The following is a 25,897-nucleotide window of genomic DNA, read 5'->3' on the forward strand; positions in this document are numbered from 1 at the left end:
AAAAACCTATAGAAAATTAAAAATGGGGGGAAATTATTTTACAAATGTACTTCGAATGAGCACAGTAATATAATGTTTGATAAACTCAAAGATCTCAACTTTTGGGGCAAGAACTCACTATGTGACTAAAATAGTTGGGAAAATTGGAAAGTAGTCTGATAGAAACTAGCCATATCATACTATATATACCAAAATAGGGTCAAAATGGATATATGTTTTAAACATAAAGGGTTGTCATATGCAAATTAGAAGAGCATGAAAGACATTACTTGTTCCATCTGTGAATAGGGGAAGAGTACATGACCAAATAAAAGATAGAAAAGTTCATACATAAGAAATCAAAATTGTTTTGCACAAACTAAACTAATGCAGCCAAAATTAGAAGAAAAGCAGGGAGAAGGGAGGAAAATATATATAAGAAGTTTATCTGATAAAGGTCTCATTTTATATGAGTGCATTTTTGTTTTTGTGTGTATATATATATATATAAAGAGAGATACTTTTATATATGTGTATGTGTGTGTGTTTATAGAATGGAGCCAAATTTATAAGAATAAGAGCCATTATCAAACTGATAAATGGTCAAAGGAAATAGTCACATGAAAATCAATAGTCATGTGAAAAATGCTCTAAGTTATTAATAATTAGAGAAATGCAAATTAAAACAACTTTGAAATATCACCTCATATTTATCAGATTGGGTAAGATGACAGAAAAAGAAAATAACAAATGCTGCAGGAGATGTAGAAAAATAGTATTATTGTACTATTGGCAGAGTTGTGACAAGTATTTTTGGTTTTGGTAAATAGTATTTTATTTTTTTAGAGTAAAAATAATTTTCAATATTATTTTTCTATAAGATCTTGAGTTTCAAACTTTTTATCCCTCTCTCCCTTCCATCCTTCCTTCCCAAGATGGCAACAATCTGATGTAAATTATATATGTGCAATCGTGTGAACATATTTCCACATTAGTCATGTTGTAAAAAAAAAAAAAAAAAAAGATACAGAACAAAAGGAAAAAGCCACAAAAACAAAGTGAAAATACTATGCTTCAATTTATAATTAGATTCCATTGTTCTTTCTCTGGATGTAGACAGCATTTTCCATCATGAGTCTTTTGAAATTGTCTTGGGAAATTGCTGAGAAGAGCTAAGTTTATCATATTTGATCAGTGTTCTTCCAGTTCTGCTCACTTCACTCAGGATCAGTTCAGTATATCTTTCCAGATTTGTTTGTAAGTTTTTTTTTTTTTTTTTTTAAACCTTCCTAGGTCATCATTTCTTTTACCACAATAGTATTCCATTACGTGAATATGCCATGATTTGTTCAACCATTCTCCAATTAATGGGTATTCCCTCAATTTCCAATTCTTTGCCAACACAAAAAGAGCCACTATAAATATTTTTGTACATGTAGGTCCTTTTCCCTTTTTTTATGATCTCTTTGAGATATAGTTGTAGTGGTAGTGTTGCAGAGTTTGATTGCCCTTTGGGCATAGTTCCAAATTGCTCTCCAGAATGGTTGAATCAGTTGTGATAAACATTCTTAAAAGCAATTTGGAACTATGCCGCCAATGCTATAAAGCTGTATATACCCTTTGACCCAGTAATATCACTAGTAGGTTTATACTGCAAAGAGATAAAAGGAAAAAGACCCATATGTACAAAATTATTTTGTTCTTTCATGGCAAAAAAATCAAAAACTGAAATATCCTCATCAATTGGGGAATGGCTGAGTAAGTTAAGGTATGTTGAATGCATTGAAATACTATTATGCTATTAGAACTGGTAAAAGGGATAGTTTCAAAAAACCTCAGAAAACTTGAATGAACTGATACAAAATGAAGTGAGCAGAACCAGAAGAGTTTACATAGTGACAAAAAAAAAATACAGAAATAAACTGTGACTCAGTAACTTTGATCAATATAAATATAATTTTACAAGACTCATGATGAAAAAAGGCTGTTTTACCTCCAGATGAAAGAAGTGATGGACTCAGAGTGCAAACTGAAATATATATGTTTCTCTTTTTTTCTTTTAACTTTTTTTTTTTTTTTTTTAGCTTTTTTGGGGGGAGGGATATGTTTTTCATGACTTCATAATGTAATGGGTATTGTATTTTTTGCCTTCACAATAGATGTAGGCAGGGAATAAAGGAGTCAGAGAATTTAAAACAAAAAACAAAACAAAATTGAATTTTTAGAGACCTGAATGTGCTTAGGGAAATTAGTTGGCAGTTTGATGAGAAATTACGTCAGATCCACATTTCATACCGTAGACCTAAGTGAATTTCAACTGGATGACAAATGAGTTGACAGACCAGCCCAAGCAACTAATAAGGTTTAGAAGTATATGAAAAGTACTGCCACATTAACTTTTAAATTAATTTATTTTAATGCATAATGTTATAAAGGAGGTATAACTGTATTGATGTTCAAAACTAAGTCTATAGTGAGGGATAAGGAGACCAGTAATTTCCTTGGTGTGGGGAATTCCTAAGTAAGGAAGTATCTTTTATCAATGTAGATCAGCTCCTTCTTTGAAGCAGAGTCTTCAGAGCTGCCTGGAACCTTGAGAATGTGAGTTTCCCTGAGAGATAAAATGTGTGTATTAAGAGACAAGGATTGAACCCAGGTCTTCCAGGATTTGAGGTCATCTCTCTATTGACTAAGCCAAAAAAAGAAAAAGAAGAAAACCCAAAGCACTTTCTGCTCTGTTCGCTAAGCAGGGGCTGGGATGTTTAAAACAATCCTATGTCATTGTAGTTAAAGATAAAAGCCTTTCACTTTCAAGAGAAAAATACTTGGAGGGACTTCTTTCAAGGCTGGGATTCCCAGAGCAGCTTAGAGACAAAGCATCTCCTCTGAATAACAAATAAAGTACTGAGTGTGGATAAAGGGAAAACTAACTCAGCCAGCAGAAATAGCTTCTGCCCAGGATATACAGTTGCCAAGATGGAAAGACAACACAGATCACTTCAAAAGACTGGACAGGAATGCCTAATTAGGCATTGTGGTAGAGAAGAAAAAGCCCTGGACCAGAACCAGACGATCTGGCCACAACCTTGGCCAAATCACCTATTTTCTCCAAGCCTCAGTTTTTTCACCTGTAAAATGGAGATATCTAGTCTGTCTTACAGAGTTGTTAAAATCAAATAGAGTAATGGATATGAAGATATTTCATAAAGGAGAGTATAACATACCAGAGTAAGGTATCATTAAGTAGTATAGTGGTACCTAGTATTCTCAAAGATTTTCAAAGGATTTAGAGTTAAAAGACTTTAGGATTAGTTTGACTTACTCAACTGCAAGGTTTTATGCTAGATATTTTCCCTTTCCCTCTAAAAAATAAAAAAGAAGAATACACTCTCTCCTCAAGCTGCTACTTTCTACTGAAAGAAGCCACATCAAATACAAATAAGTAAAAACAAAATTGTTGTTGTTTGTTCTTTGAAGAGGACTATGAAATCAGGGAGGTGTGTTATAACATGTAAATAAGGTGGTTTTAAGTGAGGGTGTACTATACAACATCACCAGCCTCACTTTTTCCTCTGGAGCCTTCTGGGTCCAGTGGCAAGATATAGATCAGGATGATGAGAGATGGCCCTGCATGCAAGGGGAAACTTTGACCTATTTAAGCTAAGGTCTTTAACAGGTCTCACTTTGACTGAGGTTAACCATCCTTTCAGTGATTTAGGCTAGGTAAGAACTGAGGCAAAGAATGGCCTCTTTTATGTAGTCCCCCGCCAAAAAAAATCTAGTCTGGTGAGAGCCAGAGTTATTTGGATTTAAGGCATCTTCTTAAAGAAAGAAATCTAGCTAATAAATCCCAATTGGAAGGTTTCAGAGATTAAAAAAAAAAAAGTATACACCTTTGAGCAGAGCACCCACGGGTAACGGTATGTATCTTTGCTTTCCCTCCCCTGCAAGACTTTACATTTGGCTGAAGCAATTAGTTAGAAAGACTTCTAATCCTATCTGTTACAAATTGAAATTAATCAGAATTGTAAGTTCCTTGAGGGTAAGGAAAGGTTTCTTTCTTTTTTGTTAATTTAATTTCTACAGTAGCTTTTTACTTTTCAAAATACATGCAAAAATAGTTTTCAATATTCACTCTCACAAAACCTTGCATTTCAAATTTTTCTCCCTCCTTCTCCCCCGCTTCCCTTCTCTCTCCCAAGTATTATGCTACACACAAAAAAATCATATCAAAAGGGGAAAAAATAAGAAAGAACAAGCACTACTCTATTTCTTAGTCAGTCAGATTTCATTTTTGTTTTGGGGTCTCAGGGCCTACCATTGGGATTGAAATCTAATAGGTGCTTAATAAATGCTAGCTGATTGATTGATGCTTAATCCCATCTATCTCACTCCAGAATTCTCAATTTCATCTTCTTGAGTTCTGTGAGTGTTTTTTAAGGTTCCTAAAATTGATTGAATAGTTACAGAGTCCTGCTTCAGCCTCACAGACTGTGTGTTGTGTTCTTGGGCAAGGCGATGTTCAATTATGGAGTAAGAGAGCATGAAATGATTGAGGCAATGGGGAAGTCTTCATGGAGAAGGTGGCATCTGCGCATGGTCAGCAGTGTGATGTAGCAGTCAGAAAGCAAGGTAGGATGGTGAGTGGGAAGAATTCTAGACTTCAAAGGAAAGGACCGGACTTCAAATCCAATTCTTCTGCTGACTGTATGTGTGAGCTTGGACAACCCCCCTTTACACGTTTGAACCTCAATTTTCTCAGCTGTAAGATGATGGGGTTGCATTGGATTGTCTATAACATCCCTTCCAGCTCCAAATCTATTACTTCACAAGTGGAAAAAGTTAATGAGAAATTGTAGTGTACAGGATCAGGAGAGGTGAAAGTGTTGCCCTACTTCACCCTTCTCAGACCATTAATAGAGCACTTTATCCAGTTCTTGGGAGATAAGTTAGAAAAGACATTGATAAGCTAGAGGGCATACGCTGGAGGAGAAAAAGGTATCTGAAATATGAAGGGTCTTGGTTCATATATTATGAAGATCAGATGTTGAAGGACCTGGGGATGTTTTAGTTGGGAGAAGAGAAGTTTGGGGTAGACTGTATCCAAAAATTTGAAAGGCCTTGTGTGAAAGAGGGATTAAACTTGTTTTCTTTGCCTAAAGGACAGAAGAATGAGTAGAAATCACAGAGAGGGAAATTTAAGACTTGATTTACAGTAAAGTCTCCTAACATTTAGCATTATCTAGAAATGGAATGGGCTTCCTCATGAGATCAAATGGTCCCTTCTTTGGAATTCTTTAAGTAAAGACTGTAAACATTTGTCAAGAAGTTCTAGAAGGATTCATATTCAAATCTAAGTGGTGCTAGATGATCACTGAAGTCTCTTCCATCTATGAACTTCAATATTGCCCAGGAAAGGGAAAAAACTTATCCAAGGTCACTCAAGTTATAAACTACAAAACAGATTCAAAGCCATTTCATTTGACCTCAAATGTCCTTAGTGGCTTTGTTCCTGCTAGTCTATAGCAAAGCTTTTAAAACTGTGGATTGTGCAGTGTTACTACTGGGCTTATATCCCAAAGAGATCTTAAAGGAGGGAAAGGGACCCACATGTGCAAGAATGTTTGTGGCAGCCCTTTTGTGGTGGTAAGAAAGTGGAAACTGAGTGGATGCCCATCAATTGGAGAATAGCTGAATAAGTGATGATATAGAAATGTTATGGAATATTATTGTTTTCGGAGAGGCCTTACTCTTGGAGTAAGTACTCTTCAGAGGGACTTACATGAACTGATGCTAAGTGAAGTGAGCAGAACCAGGAGATCACTGTACACAGCAACAACTAGATTATATGATGATCAATTCTGATGGACGTGGCTCTCTTCAACAATGAGATAATTCAAACCAGTTCCAATTATTCAGTATGAAGAAAGTCATCTACACATAGAAAAAGAACTATGGCAAATGAATGTGGACCACAACATAGCACTTCCACTCCTTCTGTTATTGTTTGCTTGCATTTTTGTTTTCCTTCTCAGGTTTTTTTCTTCTTTCTAGATCTGATTTTTTTTGTACAGCAAGATAACTGTATAAATATATATACAAATAAATGGATTTAACATATACTTTAACATATTTAACATATATTAGACTACCTGAAACCTAGGGGAGGGGATTGAGGGAAGCAGGGGAAAATTTGGAAGAGAAGCTTTTGCAAGGGTTAATGTTGAAAAATTACCCATGTATATGTTCTGTAAATAAAAAACTGCAAATAATAATAAAAAAGTGCAAAAAATAAATAAAATTGTGGATTGTGATCCCACATGGAGTCTCATAATTGAATACAGGGATCTCAAAATTATGAATTATAATCAGTGTTTCATTTGCATACCTATTTTATATACCTACATATCCAGAGTCATGTAAAAATTTCTTGGGCAAAAAGAGGTCACGAGTAAAAAAAAGTTTAAGAAGCCCTGCCTATGGGACATCCTTGACAGTGACCTCTCTATACTACACGGTTTGAAGAAACTCAGAGAAGTAAACAGGTGTGCAGTCTTATGTGCTATCTGTACTGTGAGAGAAATGCTTTCCATCTACCCTTGCCTAAAGGCACCATTCCACATCTTTAGCAGCAGTAGGTCACAGCTGCTTGGTGAGTCTCCTTGTGGGAGATTTTTCTCATAATCTCAGCCCATTGAGAGATGGCAAAAACTAAAGGGCAGGGCTCCTTCGCAGTGTGAACTCATCACAAGGACAATGAATGATTCTTCAGGATGGGTGACTTAGGGGGAATGATATGGGAGCAGAGAAGGAAGTGTAAGTCCTACAATGAGCTCAGCCTGTTTCCAGCAAAAGGGATGCATTCCTTCTCAATAATAGGAATGGCTATCATTTGTATTTGGCTCATACAGAAAAAATGTTTTATTCCTCCTAAGCCTTACACTATTTCTTTAATAGTATTTTACTTTTTCCAATTGCATGTAAAGACAATTTTCAACATTCATTTTTTAAAAAGATCTCGAGTTTCAAATTGTTCTGCCTTCCTCCCTCCCCAAGATGGCAAGCAATCTGATAAAGGTTATACATAACCACACACTATTTCTGTCTTCCTGAAATGAGTACAGTACACAGATAGACAAAGTCAGCAATAGTAAAAAATTCATGCAATTTGAAGACCACTCCAGGATCAAATAGGAAGTCCTCTGTTTGACATTGAAAGCTCTCCAGAACCTAGCTCCCTCCTGCCTTCCTAATCCCCCTCCACATGTGATCATCCATTTCTGCCTTTTTAGTGGCTGATCCTTTTGCCTGAAATGCTCGGTCTCCTCACTTCTTTTATTTGACTTTCCTAGTTTCCAGCAAACCTCAGTTCAAATCCAAGCTTGTACAAGATGTCTTTCTCAGTGCTCTCTACTACAAGGACTTTCTGTCTACAAAATTGTGTTCTACCCATTTAAACAATATTACCTATCTCTATACAGTTTTAGACATGTCTTCCTCATTCAAACTCTAGCTCCCTGAAATCAGGGATAATATTTCCCCCTTTCTTTGTATCCTTAATGCTTAGCATAGTATCTGGTAACTTAATACTTACTGACAGAGTGATTGAAAAGAAGTTGAGTCTACATTTGCACTTATATACTAGATATTTAATAAATATTTATTGAATATTTTTTAAAAGATAGAAAAGAACAGGAGTTACTTTTATTAGAAGAAGGGTCTCTAAATCCCCAAAGCAAGGAATCCAGAGTCAGAATCCCTGTGTATTTCAAAAATAACTTTCGCAGTAGCAATAGCATAAAGTGTATTTGTATCTGAATCACTAAGGCAAATGGCTTTTCCTTTCTGAAACTCAATTTCATCATTTGTAAAATAAGTAAGTTGAATTAGATAAGACCTTCTAGCTTTAAATCCTGTGGTATAATGGAACACAGTTACTCCATTCCTAAATTCTCTTCCCATACAAGATTCCAAACTCTCATTCCTTTAGGTACATTGTCCTTGGTCAGAATGTTAATGCCCCTAGCCACTATTAGGTATTAGCATGATCGATGGATTAGTTCCCCATTAGTTTACCATAAATTTTGTTTTGGATGTGTTGAGTTTAAGATATGGCAGTTATCTATAGCAACTGAGAGCAGAATTGTATGAATGGGGCACAGGACAAGTAAGATTTTCTAGGGGGAAAGATGAAAAAAAAAAAAAAGATCCAGTATCAAGAATACAAAAGTAGTCCCTGAGCAGTCAACAACTTGAGGAACTTGGTATTTGAGTGAGAGAACTCTCCTCTATCCCCCCCTTTTCTACCCCCATTCCTCCTACCTCTCACTCCCCACCCCTATTCCCTGCCCCCCCCAAAAAAAAGATGTGTCAGTAAAAATTAAAGGTAGACGGCACTTCAGATAAACTTTGCCTCTTTACTGGCCTGCCTATGATCAGCCCAGAATAGAATAATTTAGGAAAAGTTTCTACAAGTCTAAAATAGTATCAAGGATATTATATAGTTCTATGGAGACTGAATAAAAGCAAATTGGATTGACCTGAACAGAACAGACACTATGACCTTATCTGACAAGGATCATTCAAGCCAACTTTGTAGGGAAGTTCAAAAGCGTCTTTGAACTTATTTAAGTCTTACTACACCATAAAATTTTTAATGCTCTCACCCACATTTAACCTATTCCACCCTTTCCTCTTTAAGCCAATGTCACTAGATTTTAGAGAGCACAAGCATGTGTCTACAATCCATTTCAACCAGGGGGTAGCCTTGTGAATGCTTCCTGGAAGATAGGAATACTCAGGTTTGAATCCCACCCTCTAGAACTAATTAGTTACTTAACTATGGGCCAAGCCACTTAATCTCTCAACCCTTAGTCTTATCATCTGTTAAAAGGGGATAATAATATTTCCAGTACCTACCTCAAGGGGTGGTTGTGAATCCCAAATGAGATAATGAATATAAAGTACTTTACAAACCTGAAAGTTTGATGAATTCACTAATTGAATGTCTTTTCATTATTATTGTCGTTAAGCTTATTATCATTGTTCTATGGAAACAAAGACCACTAAAAAACACAAAGTGGACAAAAGCCAAAACAGACCTTGCCTATTAAAATATGTTAAACACACAGCCTAACTTCCTTTCTGTCCAGCCTGATTTTATCTAGATTTTAGGCACGAGTTAATTCACATGGCTAATAATTAATTCACATGGCTAATTAAAGTGATGGCATTCTCCATCACCATTCCTTCTTGTAGAAGGCCTCAACTTTGCCTGAAGGTTAAATCAGCTCTGAAGAGTCATAATGAGTTAATGATCAGAGACAGAAGCTCTAATGTTTTCATGCTTTCGATACCAAGTCAACTCTCTGTGCCTCATAACAGCATATTTGCTTTAATGGGGCATGTCCCAGGACAGGACCGACCAGTTCTGAGAGTTTGTAGGAAGTATTTCCACTTGTGGCTTATTGTGGGAGAGATGACTTCCACCACCCCAAATACTCCCTGGCATCCTCATCCTTCCCTGATAGTGAGTTGATTTTGATATCTGCTTGCTCATAGCCAGAGTAAGAGAATGAAGAGGAGTAGGTGGGAATTCATTAATTCATTCTGATAATGGATAAATCTCTCTAGCCCATGGGCAACTGTTCAAAAGCAATATATTTATGGTACATTTTCTCTAGAAAATAACAACTACAACTGGTTCTTGGGTTCTAGGAATACCATATTTCTTAAAAATGATCTCTGCATAGGCTAAAAACCCTGATGGCTTGAGAATGCTAGGGAAGGATAGAATTAGCTCCAGTGGAAGGATTCCCATTTCTCTACAATTCCAGGTTATGCAAAACCCATGGGAACCAGGTAGTCACCAGGGTCCCCTACATTAAGATTTAGGGAAAATAAACAGTCTCTATCAAAACATAACTAAATATACTTTAAATTCTCTGTGCCTCAATTTCCTCACATATAAAATGAAAGAGATGAATTAGATGACCTCTGAAATCCTTTCTGGGTCTAAATCTAAGATCCTGTAACACATTTGTCTAGTAGACAAAGTAAAGAACTTGGGGATGGTGCAGTAGAAAAATCCCCGAATCTGCAGTTAAAGAACTTAGATTTGAACCTTGTCTCTGCTTGAACGTGGGGCAAATTATTTTTCTTTTTCATTTTCTCTTCTGTAACATGAAGGGTTGGACTAGTTAACCTCAAAGGTCCCTAAATCTATGACCCTTATAAAACGATGCTGTCAGACTAGGTTGATAAGCTCAGGATTTGAGGTGATCACTATTTTAAAGACTCCTCATGCCAAACTTGGTATTCTGAGAAGAACAAGAAGCTCACAAATGTTTACTTGCAAAAAATGTGTTTGTTGAGTTGACTGATCACCAAGGGACACAGTCCCTGCTCAGAGGAGGGAATAAACCTGAATACTATCAGTTTTCATATGTACACACCCACAGAATATACAAACACACCTCTATTCACATGAGTAGCTAACCCACAACACCAACACTTACCCACATACTTATTATCCAGGGTCCACCCAACATGGACTCATAGATAGATAGATAGATAGAAACACAGGGAGAGGTGGGGAAAGGGAACGAGAGAGAAGGAGAGAGAGGGAGGGAGAGGGAAAGAAGGAAACAGAGGGAGAGGGAGAAGAATAGAGAGGGGGAGAGAAAGAAGGGAAGGGGGAAAAGGGAGGGAAGGGAGGGAAGGAGGGAAAGAAAGAGGAAAGGAGGGAGGGAGGGAGGAAGGAAGGAAAAGAAAGAAAAAATTCACATGGATAGACAAAGAATTGACTTAAATAGAAAAAATCAACATGGATAGAGAGATAGGTAGATACACATACTTCTACCCTCAACTCATCATATAATCCACTTGCCCTCAAGTCCTTAGGAAACAGTTTTCTGAATAGAAATATTCAATGTTGGATAACCTTCCTAATTTTTAGAAACACATATAGTAAAATACTTAATGACTAGCTTTCAAGCTATATTTCTTTTGTGGTACTTGCTATATTCTCTCCTCAAAACTTCCTCCCACTGATCCAGATGACAATTTTTGTTCAAATAGCATTTTTACAAGCAAAGCTTACTCAATTTCCCAATGATTTTCTTGGGTTTATTTAGGTCTGTTTAGTGAAAGTCAGAATTGTAAATCACTTAACTTCTCTGGAACTCAGTTTCTTCATTTTTAAAATAAAAGGTCTGAATGAGATGATTTCTAAGGTCTTAGCCTAATGTTCTAAAATTATGCTCATTTCACTTGATTTCCTGGGTCTAGTCAAATTTGGGGTCTTACATGCAAATTCAAAAGGGTTAAGAAAATCAGAAAATAAAACTGGGCACTGGCATTAATTCCCTGACTTGCCCCAAACCAACTTTGGACTTCATTCAAGGCTTTCACTGTTGCTTGGTGCAATCTACATCACAGCCTGTACCTCATAATTGGGTTGAGTTGATTTTTTTCTGTCTTTGGGATTGGTCATGGATCTTTCTGAGAATCTTCTACTGTCCTGTTTTGTGGCTCTCACCACTGAGCCACATAGTTAGGGGAATTATTAAATTAAATTAACTGACATTTCACTTAACAAACTAGGCATTTAAACCATGCCCCCAGTGAAGATTTCTCAGAGGGATGTGTCCCAATGATGTCTTCCCTATTAGACTCTGGTTTCTGGAGAGTAGAGACTGGTGTGTGTGTGTATGTGTATGTGTGTGTGTGTGTATGTGTGCAGTAATTAGCACATCTGGCACACAGTGGCAAAGTAGAGTGGTGGGCTTGGGAAAGAGTTGGGGAAGACTCTTCTTCCTGAGTTGAAATCTACTCTTAGAAACTTACTAGCTGAATGATCCTAGGCAAGTCACTTAACTCCATTGATCTCAATTTCCTCATTGGATAAAATGAGCTGAAGAAGGAAATGGCAACTAAATGGGGTCATGAAGAGTTGGACACAACTGAACAACACCTGGCACACAGTAGGTGCTTAATAAATGATTTTGATTGAATGAGGGCCAGTTTTTTGCTCTTTCATTATATTTGCTTTTTTCCCATCCCTTTCTGGCATGTCTATGTAGTGCTGATAGGATGCAACAATAGCAAATAGCTCACAGCTATTAAGGAGATCCATGTGAGAAGGCAGCTGGTATAGGAGGAGACAGAGCATCTCCCTAGGGCACTTCTGCTTTGGCAGGAAGTTAGGAAGCTGCCACAAGAGCACACCACCTGAAGGCAGGGACTCTGTCAGAAGCATATGCTCAGAACAAAAGTGTTCTAGTTGCCAAAGGGAATTTGCAGTGGGGGGAAAATATCTTTTTTGTGTAATGGAAGAAATGGTTTCCCAACATGTTATTTCCTCTCCTTAGAATGCCTGTGAATATCACAATCACCCCATACTTTCACCTGAAATAAAATGCCATAAAAAGCAAGCTAAGTAGACACAGTCTATCCTTTTCAGTATGGACTGCCAAACAACACAGTAAATATAGTGGGAGGCCACTAGTGTACAGCATGAGGGTCATGTTCATTCTCTAGGCCCCTCTGAAAAATCTACAGGACTTGGAAGGCAGGCTCTAAGAGGTCCCAGGAAGGGTCCTTGGGGCTCCAGCCTCTGTTCCGATTTCTGGATTAGGGATCTTGATGCTGAAGTGTTGGTAATGTAAGGAACTAGGTGAGATTGCTTATGTCACAATTTGGTGGTTCCATGACCCAAAACAGAATTACAAACCATCTCTTAGTGACCCTTAATAATTATAAAGGACAATTATTATTATATAGACACTGTGGATCTAGTAAAAAAAAAAAAAAGAATGAGTTACTAAACATATAGTTACTTATAGAAATGCAAAGATATATGGAATGTATATGAGCGTTACAGCAAAAGTTGGCAAATTAGAGATAGAAGACAGCAGGAGAGCCATTACCTGTTTTTATACATTCCCTTGAGCTACATTTTATCAAGTTGCCGGGGACACCAAAAGATTGACTTACCAATGGTCACCCAAACAATGTAGGTCATAGACAAGATTTGAACCCAAATTTTTTCTGATTTGTGGGTCTATTCTCTAATCTCTATGATATTCTCTTTGTGTTTACTATGATTTCATATACTCACAAAATGCAACATTTCTTCAAAATCCTATTGGCTTCCAGCCTTCCATAGTTACAATGGCCAGAAAAATTGACCCTGCCAAGACTAAGGTGTTGATGAACCTTTATCAAGTTAGCTAGGATGACCCACAGACAACAAGATCACATAGTCCATTGCCAGGGCAATGATGAGAAAGAAGAGGGCGTGTGGGGGAAGACAGGCAGCACTATGGCTTAAAGGAAGTTAATAAATCAAATTTTTTACATTGGATAGGCTTTAATTTTTATAACATTTAGGTTGTAAAATGTAGATGAATCACTTTGTATAAATGGATGGGGTGTGGAAAATCACTACTTTCCTATTAGGAAAAGCATATGAGGAAAAAATGGAATTAGAGAAATTAGGGGTTTTTTGCCTACTGGTAATTAAAGGGTATATAGGCAGAAGAAGTATAATAAGAGGAAAGGTTTAGAGTTGTGTGGCAAAACATTAGAAAAAGAAATTATAGTTAGATTAGTATGAACAAAATAGAAAAGAGAAAAGCAGAGAATGAAAAGAGATGAGAAATAGCCAGAAAACAGTATAATATATCTGACATGAGGATTGAATAGTCCAATGTCATCCGTCAGTATTCAAAGTTGGCCTACCTAAGAGGGTTTTCCAGTGCCCAGGGAACACAATCCAGAAACCTCATAATGAATAATGCAGGACCGAAATACTGCAAGTCTCAGTGATCTTTTTTTTTTTTTTTTCTCAGCAGAGAATGAGCCAAAACATTATCCATTGGGAGCTGAATTTTCTGGAAACCTTAAGATGGCCCAAGATAACATAAAAATTCAGTCCTGTGTTAATTGACCAGCTGGCATTTAAATAAAAAGCTAACTTTATCTCTGCATTATAGCTGGGAAGATTGCTAGATTTAACCCAATAATCAGCCAATTTAGAGATTACAGAATATTTTCAAAGGACACCTGTAAACTTTGATTGTCTCTGTGTTGATTTTGCTTAAAAAAAAAAAAACAACCCACCATCCCTTAACATAGGGTTATTGTACAGGAACTCCAAACATACTCAAGATGTTAGCATTGGTTCAATTTTCCCATCTTAACAGCAGATTTGATTGAAATTTTAAGGGAAAGTCTTAAATAAAGGATATTTTTTATTCTATTAATATTACCACTAGTAGGATGTGGGGTTATTTATCTCTTGAGTTTACTTTAACTACTTTTTTGTTAACAAAAATTACACTATACTTTTTAAACCCAGACTGGAAATTTCTTTCTAAGTAAAAAGTACATGCACATTTAACAACTTAAAAAAAAAAATCAAGATCCAGAGGGAAAAAAGATATCACTAAAGTAAAAAAATAAGAATTATAAGAAATGAATGTAATTGAATATTATTGCAACATAAGATATTATAAAAGGAATGATCATAGAGAAACCTAGGAAGATTGAGGAACTGATCTAGAGTAAAGTAAGCAGAACCAGAAGAATAATTTACTTAATAATAACAACAATATAAAGGCAGACAACTTTCAAAGTTTTAAAAACTCTGATGGCCAAATAACCAAGCATGATTCTCAAGCACAGATGATGATATTTGCTTCCTATTTGATACCTACTTCCATAAAGAAGATGGAGTTAAGATTCAGAATGAAACATACTTTTTTGATATGAACAATGTAGGAATTTGTTTTGCTTAATTATGCCTATTTGCTACAAGAGTTTTATTTTTTTAATAGTAAAGTTGGACAGAGAAAAAATGAATACCAGTTATTTGAAAACTAAAATAAAATTTTAAAAAAAGGATGAATCACTATGGGTGAAGTATGGAATATATTTAGGGATGAAGTTGATATAAAAACAAAAGATAAGATTTTTAAAATAAAAAAATAAATCATTGTTCTAAGGTTTCAGCCGATTCAAAGTTTTCAAAGCAAAAAAAGAAAAAGTTCAGAGTTTTAAAAAAAGGTTTTATGCTATTTATATACAAAATATATGAGTGATCAGATAGAAAGTGAATTTGTCTTCCTTGAGCTGGGAGGGGCTCATAGTCACTTCCCACAAAGTTCAAAGTTCAGATTCCCTTTTATTACATTTGGGTCTTGAATTCCAACCTATATTTCAAAATCCTTATATACATGAATCCAACCTTTGGTGCTTTGCTTTCAATGTTTTGAACTACCTGTTTTTTTTTTTTTTAAACAGATGCAAAGAGGGGACCAATAAATTTCTAAAGGAGAATAATGAGCTGAATTGAAATATTACCAGTTCTTATTGTAATATAGTAGTTTTTTTAAAGGATACTGATGACATATACTTAACTTACAGCACCAACAACTTAAACATATCTGAGGAACAATTTTTATTCTGTTTATATGTGGTCCATAATTAAATAGCTGAGGGAAAGGGAAAGAATCCATTTCTCCCCATGGTCAGATTTGTTTTGCATGGAAGTCATAACAGCTTCTGACAAAAGGCAGATATTACTATTTAGTCTCTTATCTGAATTTTCTGGCCACTATAGATCCTTAAAATTGTCTCATGCTATCTGCATAATATCAGATGTTACCTAGGTCACTTGTACCTACTAATAATATATTGGACTTTGTTTAAAATTTCATTAGAGAAGACCTATCATCATAACAGTAATAGGACTGTAAGATAATTGATCTATCTTTAGTATACACATATATACACATAGATCATCAGTGGTTTACCCTGAAATGAGCAGGACACACTCTTGTATGGACCATGAATAGAACAAAGATCTCTACACTCCCAAGCCACAAAGCCAAGCCATTGTGTATTGCTTTAGTTTGGCATTGCCCCTGTCCCACCTTCCTGGGAGTTTGTCTCTGTTGATTTCTGTAAACCCACAGGTTTCAGTGCTGGAGATATTCCAGCTATCCTCTCTGAAATGCACAGAACTACCTTTGTGTTCCCCAAACATGAGATCAACTTTTGGGGTCATATCAACATGTACTTTGTAGTAAGTAGCATTCAAGTTCTCAAGGGCTAAAACCAACTCATTTTGGAAAGAACAAAAGATTAAGATCACAATCCCCCAATCTTGAACAAACTTTAAAGGGGGAGGAAGAAAGAAAGAAAGAGGAGGGAGGGATGGAAGGAAGGAGGCAAGGAAGGAGGCAGGGAGGAAGGGAGAGGGAAGGGAAGGGAGAGAGAGAGGGAGAGAGAGAGAGAATTTACAATTACAGTTACTTAGAATGAAAGATGAAAGACACCAAAGTTGTGCAGTGACTCTAATAAAAATTATCATTATTATTATGTGTCATAAGATACACTGCCTTCTGGGAGTGCCAGGTCTCAGATACTATACTTCTCTGGTGTTGCAGCATGCATAGAATGTATTGTGATGGAGTTACCTTAGCTTCTCAGTCATCTGAGGACTGCAGACCTTAATAGGCCAAAGGGCTACCACAGGTGGAAGGGAAAAGATAAGAAGCGGGAGGCAGGACTGAGGTAACTCTGACACTGCTGCAAGTAGTCAATAATCAAGAAGCAAGAACTTTGATCAATTTCCCCTTTTTACTCTTACCACCTTAAAAATCCACAACAAAACACTTAAGCACAATCATCGGGCTCTGATGTTGGGTTTCTTAGGGAAAAAAGAAATGGAGCAGTTTCAAGAGCTTCTGCTGACCAACGGCGGGGGTGGAGGGGAGGATGTGTGTCAGAGTCAGGCAAAAGACTGCTAAGGGGCTAGAAAAGGTTATTCTCCTCCACGCTCTAGAAATCGGAACTGGATCCAGATTCACATCCTGCTCTGTTTCTCCTTCTCTTTGACCTCCTCCCTTCCTTAAGTCTGCAGTAAAGAAGCCCCGAGCCTGTGCCCAATCCGAACTGAGTCTGACGGGAGACACACCTGAAGCAGCAGCAGGAGCAGGAAGATGATGGAGTAAGGGAGAAGTGGATTCACAGGGCAGGGAGCGGGACTGCAGCTGCTATTCCTCTCCTTCCCGATCCCCCCTCCTCCCAAGCTCTAAGGAAATGCCCATCCTCACCAGCTGAACCTGGCTCCAGCTGTACGCTGACCGTCCCATCCTTGTGAAGGAGGATGTCGGCTGTGTCCCGGATCCTGCCTCCTCCGGGCTCTGCCCCAAGGAGCCCACGACAGCACTGGTAACACACGGCCCATGCCTGTTCCTCGTTAATCGGCTGTTCATAAGACTTCAGCACCTCCTCCAAGGACAGCTCCCAGGGGTCCAGACGGTCCGAGCCCCCTGCCCGCTCTGGTGGGGCTGAGGTGCCGCCGCCGCCGCCGCCACCACCGCCACCGCTGCTGCTGGCCCTGGCCATGGCTGCTCCATTATCGCCTTTTGCGAGCCAGGCTGGTTTCCATAACAGCCGCTCTGGGCAGTAGACGCAGCCCAGGAGGAGGCAGCGGAGGAGGCGGAGGCGGAGGTGGTTCCAGGGGTAGCTCCTCTTTGCTTTGTCATCCTTCAGCCTTGCCCCGCCCTAAAAAGAGCCAGTACAAACCAGCGCAGCCGACACAGCAGCCTATTGCTGGAGCTTCAGGTAGGGAGGGGGCGTGAATATATGGGGGTGGGGGGCGAGAAAAAGGAGAAAGGAAGAAGGGAAAAGAGGGAGAAAAGGAGAGAGGGAGGGAGAAAGAAAAGGAGAGGGGAAGAGAGAGAGAGGGAGGGAGAGGAAGAAGAAAAGGGAGGGGGAAAGGAAGAGAGAGGAAAAGGGAGGGGGAGAGGAAGAGAGAGGAAAAAGGAAGGGGGAGAGAGAGGGAGGGAGAGAGAGAAGGAAGAAGAGGAAAAGGGAGAGGGGGGAGAGAGAGATGGGGAAAGAAAGAGGAGAGAGAAAAGGAGAGAAGGGGAGAGAGAGAAAAGGAAAGAAGGGGAGAGAGAGAAAAGGAAAGAAGGGGAGAGAGAGAAAAGGAGAGAAGGGGAGAGAGAAAAGGAGAGAAGGGGAGAGAGAGAAAAGGAGAGAAGGGGAGAGGAAAAAAAAGGAGAGAAGGGAGAGAGGGAGAGAGAGGGAGAGAGAGAAAAGGAAAGAAAAGAAGAGAAGGGAGAGAGAGAAAAGGAAAAAGAAGAGACGGGAGAGAGGGGGAGAGAGAGAAAAGGAGAGACACATAGACTCTCACAATCACTCATAGAGCTGGCCAACACAGCAGCTACACATCCACCCATACATGGACTCACACATACACACAGAAGCTCAGACATATTCACTGGCAGACTTGCACGCCCACATTCATATTCAGGAGGGCACCCAAGCTTTCCGCAGATCTACACTGTACTAAAACCTTAGAGACTTTGTTAAAGAATCGAGGAATAGGGAAAGGAGAGTTTAGCAGGGATGGAACCCCTTTTACCTCCATCAGTATTCTCTGAGAGAGCACTAGAGCTGGAGTTACAGGATTTAGCTTGGAACCTACTCAATATCTCTGTGGCCTTAGGCAAGCATTTCATTTCTCTGACTTTGTTTCCACCGGCTGTAAAATTAGGGAACTGGGTAGATGATCTCTAAGGTCTTTTCCAGCTCTTAGTGGTTCACATGTAGTACTAGATACCTCTGTAGGGAAAGTTTGCCTAGAAAGGTGACTTCAAAGAAGTTTGCAAAAATATAATAAAAACTGCGAAAGAGTCACAGACTGTGCCAAATTCAGAGTTATTGATTAAGGATCTATTAAAATGATCTAGTAAGAATTTATTTTTTTAAAAGAGTAAATGAGCCTACATTAAACTTGTTCTATGACCCAAATGGAAAATTAAAATAAGTACAAAGTTTTGCAAGCTACAGAGTACTCCCTTAGCTACACTTCCTTCAGAAGATTATACCACTAGGGAGAGTGGAAGAGTTATATTCACTGTGCACAAATAGGAAAATACCTAAAACAGTAAAACCTTTCATTGACATTAGGGCTTTTCCACCAACTAAGGCCATAAATGCTACTTGGAAATATGAGCCATTAAATATTCTCAAAGCTGCATTTTTACTTCAACTCTTAAAAGAAAAGGTGCCAGTGAACTTGGGGATAGGGCTGCCAGAACTGGTTGTCTGGTATTTTATAATCTCATATAGATCATTACTCTTTGAACTAGAATTTTTTTTTAAATCCCTACCTAGCATTTGTATATGGCTTTAAAGTCTGCTGAGTACTTTACATACTTTCCTTTCTTTGAACCTTAAATCAAGACATGGGAGATAGGTACTACAGGCATTATTTCCATTTTGCAGATGAGAAAACTAAAGATCAGAAAATGTTTTGACTTTCCTAGGGTTATAGTTAAAGAGCATTAATCTGACAACTCTTCCTGACTATAATATTACATTGTGTTTTAGTCATTTTTTGATTCTGTCTGATTTATTTGGGGTTTTCTTGGCAAAGATACTGGACTGTTTTGCCATTTCCTTCTCCACTTCATTTTACAGATGAGGAAACAGGGTTAAGTGACTTGTCCAGGATGACACAATTAGTATCTGAAGCTGGATTTGAACTCAAGATGAATCTTCCTGATTTGAAGTCCAATACTTTATCCACTGTGCCACCAACCTGTCCATAAAATCACTTTGTCTTCCCTCACAAAGGGGTTAAGCACACATTGGAAGAGAACAATTTTTTATTTGTGCCTAACATGATCATTACCAATATACAGCTTTCTTTAAATTACCAATCTCTCTGTACTAGGCACCTGATAAAGTAAGAGTTTCATTACCACTTTCTGTGAAGGAAATCTGGAAAAAAGAGGTGGTATAATGATGCCCTTCTCATGAGGCTGAACTAGAAAATGGAGAAAATAAATGAGAACCACAGTTAAATCTCCTTTCACAAACAATAACCCACATGTTGCCAACAAGGATCATAGAATTCTATAAATTTGGGTTAATCACCTTTATTATTTAAATAAACATAAGCTCCTGGAGGAGGGGAATTATTCAATTTTGGCTTTGCAACTTCTGCACCTAGCACAATGACTAGTGCATAGATGGTTCTAATTAAGGATAATAGTTGTTGGTTGATTCATTTGGCTGAAGAAACTGTTTTCATAATATCATAGATTTAAAGCTGGGAGGTATATTAAAAAGCCACATAATTTAACCTTTTCTTCATTTGGTAAAAAAGGATTTCTTATTTAGGAAAGTTTAAGAATCTACTAATGATTACAAATCACTGAAAACAGAACGATATAAAGTGACTTCAACTGTCATTGAAAAGATTCCCCTAAAAAGAAGCTAAGTTTTTAATAATGGTCCAGGAGAATAGATATTTTTCTTTCTATGGTAGAGAAGTAGGGGACCACTAGGGCAAAATATTATATGTATTATCGGACACTATTACTGTATCAGATGCTTTTGCTTAATTATTTTTGTTTTTTCTTTCTGGAAGGGTGAGGAGTGGTGGACATTTCCAGAAATGACTTATGCAGCAAAAACAAAAAGCATCAACAAAACTTGATTTTTAAAAATACTTTCATCCAAAAACACTTGGATGTGAATTTGTCAAGCTTTTTTTTTTTTTTTGGTACCATCCAGAATAATGTTTATCATAGTTTAGGCTTGCAGATGGAGAGACTGCTGCCTTTTAGATACAGTTGCAATAATGACTTCCACTTACTGTACATCTTTCATTCAAGAATATCCCCTGACTAAATCTGCAAACAGCCAGACACATGACTCACTCCTCCCACCACGGATTACCTTAGACATGCAAACACTCCTTAGGTGGAGAGAGCAACTGTGTGGGAGACAATGCAACTGTTTAAGAATAGGAAATGAAAAAGGTGGCTGTAGCCACTGAATACTTCGGGGGAATTTGAGGAGGGAGAATGTAATTACCCTAATTGGAATCTAACTTGGTTTTAGCAAGGAATACCTCTCCTCTTTTCAAAAGAGCCTTGGGTTTCCTTATTGGCTAAATTAAGGATTTTAAGATCTCATTTGATATGTGTAATGGCACAAAATCTCTAGGAGCCTGCTGAGACTTTTGGTTTAAGACCTACTCAAAAGACCTGCTGATGAATCACACTGCCTGCTATCTCTGGATAGTCCTTAGAGATCATTTGTCCAAGGAAAAGATTCTTTTTCAGGCTTTGTATAACTCCTTTTAGCCAGAAATTTGGTAAACTCCAGGCATTATTAAGTACCCTTAGGATACAAGGGTTTAAATGTTGTTGTTGTTGTTGTTTTTTAAAAGGTGTTAGGGTTGTAGCTCTCTAATCTGTGGTCCTAAATTATATCTATGGTCAAGAATTAAAAGAACAAACCAAATGGTTTAAGCAGTTTCATCCATTTTCCCTAGCATGAGTGGTATATTCCAAGATTAATTTTCCCTAAACAGGGACATTAATACATTGTTGGTGGAATTGTGAATACATCCAACCATTCTGGAGAGCAATTTGGAACTATGCTCAAAAAGTTATCAAACTGCTCATACCCTTTGATCCAGCAGTGTTACTACTGGGCTTATACCCCAAAGAGATCTTAAAGAAGGGAAAGGGACCTATATGTGCAAAAATGTTTGTAGCAGCCCTCTTTGTAGTAGCCAGAAACTGGAAACTGAATAGATGCCTATCAATTGGAGAATGGCTGAATAAATTGTGGTATATGAATATTATGGAATATTATTGTTTGGTAAGAAATGACCAACAGGATGATTTATTTCAGAAAGGCCTGGAGAGACTTACATGAACTGATGCAGAGTGAAATGAGCAGGACCAGGAGATCATTATTTACTTCAACAACAATACTATATGATGATCAATTCTGATGGATCTGGCCATCTTCAGCAATGACATGAACCAAATCAGTTCCAATAGAGCAGTAATGAACTGAACCAGCTATGCCCAGGGAAAGAACTCTGGGAAATGACTAAGAACCATTATATTGAATTCCCAATCCCTCTATTTTTGTCCGCCCGCATTTTTTTATTTCCTTCAGAGGCTAATTGTACAATATTTCAGAGTCCAATTCTTTTTGTACAACAAAATAACTGTTTGGAAATGTATACTTATTTTGTATTTAATTTATACTTTAATATATTTAACATATATTGGTCAACCTGTCATCTAGGGGAGGGAGTGGGGGAAGGAGGGGAAAAATTGGAACAAAAGGTTGGCAGTTGTCAATGCTGTAAAATTACCCATGCATATAACTTGTAAATAAAAAGCTATTAAAAATTTTTAAAAAAAGATTAATTTCCCCTGTAAACTTTAAAGAACCAACTTTAACCAAGAAAGGAATCAAAGATAAAGCCAATTACTCTTAACCTGATCTAACTTTTAGCAGGTGATAACAGGGCAAATAGTATTATTATTCCCAGTTTATTGGGGGGGGGGGGGAAGAAGGAAGAGAATGTTTTAACAGTTACACAATGACACCATGAAAGAAGTGGTAGAAATAAAAACTTCTAAAGCTTGGTTCTAATTTAGTTAGTGGGAGCAGTCAGCTCAATCTAGGTTTAGGAATAATTAGTCACACTAAAGTCAAGGCCAAATTAAACCCTTTCCTTTCCACACCCAGCTACAAAAAAACCAAACAGCTTATGTAGGGCACATTGGAGATTTCAATCAGCATGAAACAATCAGTAGTTGATTATTTATTAAGTGTTCACTATATACTGACACTAATCCCAAATCATTTATGGCATTAAATGGATACTGATCAGCACTGTACTATACAAAGCACAAAGCCAATAGCCAAATAAATATTTTGCTGATAAGAAAATGATATAATTCATGCTAAGAAGCCAGTTGAGTTAACATAAGTCTGCTTATCCTAATTAGAAATAGTTCAGGCATGGATGAAAAAAAGAAAGCTTATTTTTGTAACATTTTAAACATTTTACATTCTGTGTTCCAGCCAAACTGACTTAGCTACTTGTTTTCTTCTTCTAACCTTGGCATTCTATCATCACGTTTGTGGCTTTGTATTTCCCATACCTAAATGGCATTTCTTCCTCATCTCTGACTTAGAATGTCTTGAGAACATTAACTCAGCATCTATAATAAAGAATATGATGATAAATAATGTTATAGAACTTATATTTCACACCTATATCCATTATAATGGCTGACATTTACTTGGCATTTTAAGGTTGGCAAAGTCTCCTACATGTTATTGCAGTTCTCACAACAATAGATAGTATAATTATTCCTATTTTGCAGAGGAGGAAATCAAAGCTGAGACAGGACAAGTGACTGGCCTTGGGTCATTCAGCTGGAAATATCTGAAGCTGGATTTGAAGTCTTCCTGATTCCAAGTCCAAGTCTCTAGGCACTGTGCCATAAATGTCATATACTATGGGAAGCTTAATTGTTAGAGCTACCTCTCTCTCTCCTTGAAGAATAACATTGGTTTGTGTATGTATATATATATATATATATATACACACACACACACACACACACATGTATATATACCCTACCAATAAAATATAAGCTCCTTTAGGGTAGATACTTCCTCCCTTCCCCCCCAAGCAGGACTTTGCACATAGTGAATACACCATAGGCTTACTAAACTGGATTCTGTTTCTGAGAAAAACAACTATTAGTCTTTCTGCAACTTTGCCCTACGTTGTTGTTAGATTTAAGCAATAAAAAAATTGCTATGTTCCCTACAAAGCGGAAAGAGAAATGAATCTAAATCAATAATTAACTTATTGTGAAGTGCTTTGAGTCAAGGTCATTTTTGCAGTGACATGAATCCTTCTTTAAGCTTCAACTATAGTTGTAATTACCCCACACCATCTTTCTTCTAAAAATTACAGAATACCAGAATTTTGAGAGTGATGTTGAGCAAAAGATACTAGAGATATATAGGACTGCAGGTCATCTGCTGTTGTTTAAAACTGGGAAAGTCTTCTCTCTTCCCCCATCCCACCCCCCTAATACAACTAGCAATATTCAAACCAAATCCTCCATTCTTAGTAGTGCTATTTACTCCAAGAGATAACTCAGGCTTTGCTCTTCCCAGGTTTGATATTTATTTTGAGACATCAGAATCTTTTCAGCTTATAAATTTTAAAGATAGAAATCATTAGTGAATGATTAATGATTGAAAATGATCCAAGATTTAAAAGCCACGGTGTCTTAAGATATTAAGCACCCAGATGGATCCACAGGCAGGTCAGGCAAAATTATTCCTTTTCCTAACTGGAAGTTTGCAAAGTAATTGTGAGGTCAGTTCATAGGTTGGATATGTGGGAGCCAAGGGATACTATAGTTACAAAGAATAACCTGGGGTCACTATCTTAGACACAAGAAGGATGTTTAAAGGTTGAAGAATATAGAACTCCTGCATCTAAATCTAACCTGAGAACTTAGAATAGCTAAATATGAAGCCAGTCCAATGTAATAAGGATAGGAAGCCATTTTGTAACTGGATATGGGTGGCAGCACAGGCCTGTAATCCCTGCTCCTTTGGGAATCAGGAGTTGATGAATCATCTGAGCACGAAATTCTGAGCTGCCATGGGGTTAAAACTGGTCTGATAGCCGAATTAAATCTGACAAAGATGAAGGCCCTCAGGAGAGGAAGGCCAGTAGGTTGTTTAAAGAGGAGTGAACTGATACAAATAGGAAATTGAGCAGGTTAAGGTTCTCATACCAATCAGCACTGGGTTTGAGCTTGTGAATAGCTGCTGTATTTCTCAGCTGGGTGAGACAGGGAGACCAAGGTTCCAAAAAAAAGAAAAAAGAAAAAAAAAGCCAGAGAGTGAATTGTGTGGTATATTGTATTTAAGAGCAAAGAGCAAATTAAGGGAGAACACTGAGCAATTTATATACATGCAAAAATACATCAACTTGTAGTTAATGAAACACATTGTTTTTCTTTACTTCTGCTCATATTTTAGAAAGTCCACATCAAACTTAAAAACAGGTCGGGTTTTCCCAAGGGAATCTATGTGCAATGGGGAGTTTGGGCCTTCTGTTACCATGTTAGAGAGGCCCTGAATGCTCCCTTTGTTACCTCTGTGCCAACAAGGGAGCAGTACTCTCAGGAGCGAGGCAGGGTCAGAGGTTAAGGGTCTGAAAGTAAAAGCTAGCTCCGACCTGCAGGAAATTTAGAGGTTGTGCTTTTTGTTTTCTCAGTTTATTTTGGGATAGTGATAAACACAATTAGTCCCAGGGGACAGTGCCTGGGCTCTAAGAGAACACCCAGGATGATTCTGAGAGGAAAAAGAAGTTGGGGGCTATGTGTCAGGCTAGAGGATCTTGTGAGTGGATGTCTAAGCCAAGTAGTGAAAACAAAACAGGCAGGCAGGAAGATGAGAGGACAGAGCCGTTGTCACAACAAGGGCACCCAAACGGTCAGGCAGAAGTGGATGCTGCAAAGAGAAGCCCAAGAAACGAGAGGAAGCTTCAGAGGAAGAAAGCAAAGTTTGGGAGGAAAAATAGGGTGAGTTAAGTTAATGGCTTTCAAGTAGAACAAATAAAGGAGACTGGGAAATGAATTTCGATTACCTAGTACAGTTCATTGTTACTATGGGAAAGAATGGAAAAGGAAGGTTAGGGTATGTATGTGTCTGAAATTATGGGGTGTGTGTGTGTGTCACTATCTCGGGGGTTCCCCTCAAACTCATAATCACAGGTTGAGTCCCCATGGGGAAAACTACTCTTGGGTAGGGGCCCAGACTCCTAAAACTATGGCTAATAAGCCCCAACTAGTGTGCTTGCCTTTAATAACCAGCCAGCAGATACAATTAGCTCAAAGCAAAGGCATTTACTGAGATGATATCATAACAACAACAGCAATAAAATATTCTTTCCATAATCCTGGGGCACATTCTCTCATAACTACACGTAGCATTAGTGGAAAGACTAGGCACATAGACAGAATACAGGGGCATA

General features: G+C 37.7%; 1 protein-coding gene and 1 long non-coding RNA gene across 2 annotated transcripts in view; one reads left to right on the forward strand and one right to left on the reverse strand.

The window, feature by feature from the left end:
• Positions 1-17,579, reverse strand: part of SPIRE2 (spire type actin nucleation factor 2) — a 60,953-nt gene extending 43,374 nt beyond the window's left edge. Inside the window, exon 1 of the mRNA XM_051974747.1 lies at positions 17,103-17,579. Within this exon, the coding sequence (XP_051830707.1) occupies positions 17,103-17,397 (295 nt within the window). The 5' untranslated portion in view covers positions 17,398-17,579. The remainder of the gene's footprint in view (positions 1-17,102) is intronic.
• Positions 17,525-22,238, forward strand: LOC127547763 (uncharacterized). Its single transcript, XR_007950260.1, has 2 exons — positions 17,525-17,616; positions 21,715-22,238. It is a non-coding gene; the product is annotated as an uncharacterized LOC127547763 (long non-coding RNA).
• Positions 22,239-25,897: the final 3,659 nt, after the last annotated feature.

This window comes from Antechinus flavipes, chromosome 2 (genome assembly GCF_016432865.1).
Source record: "Antechinus flavipes isolate AdamAnt ecotype Samford, QLD, Australia chromosome 2, AdamAnt_v2, whole genome shotgun sequence".
Lineage (NCBI taxonomy): Eukaryota > Metazoa > Chordata > Mammalia > Dasyuromorphia > Dasyuridae > Antechinus > Antechinus flavipes.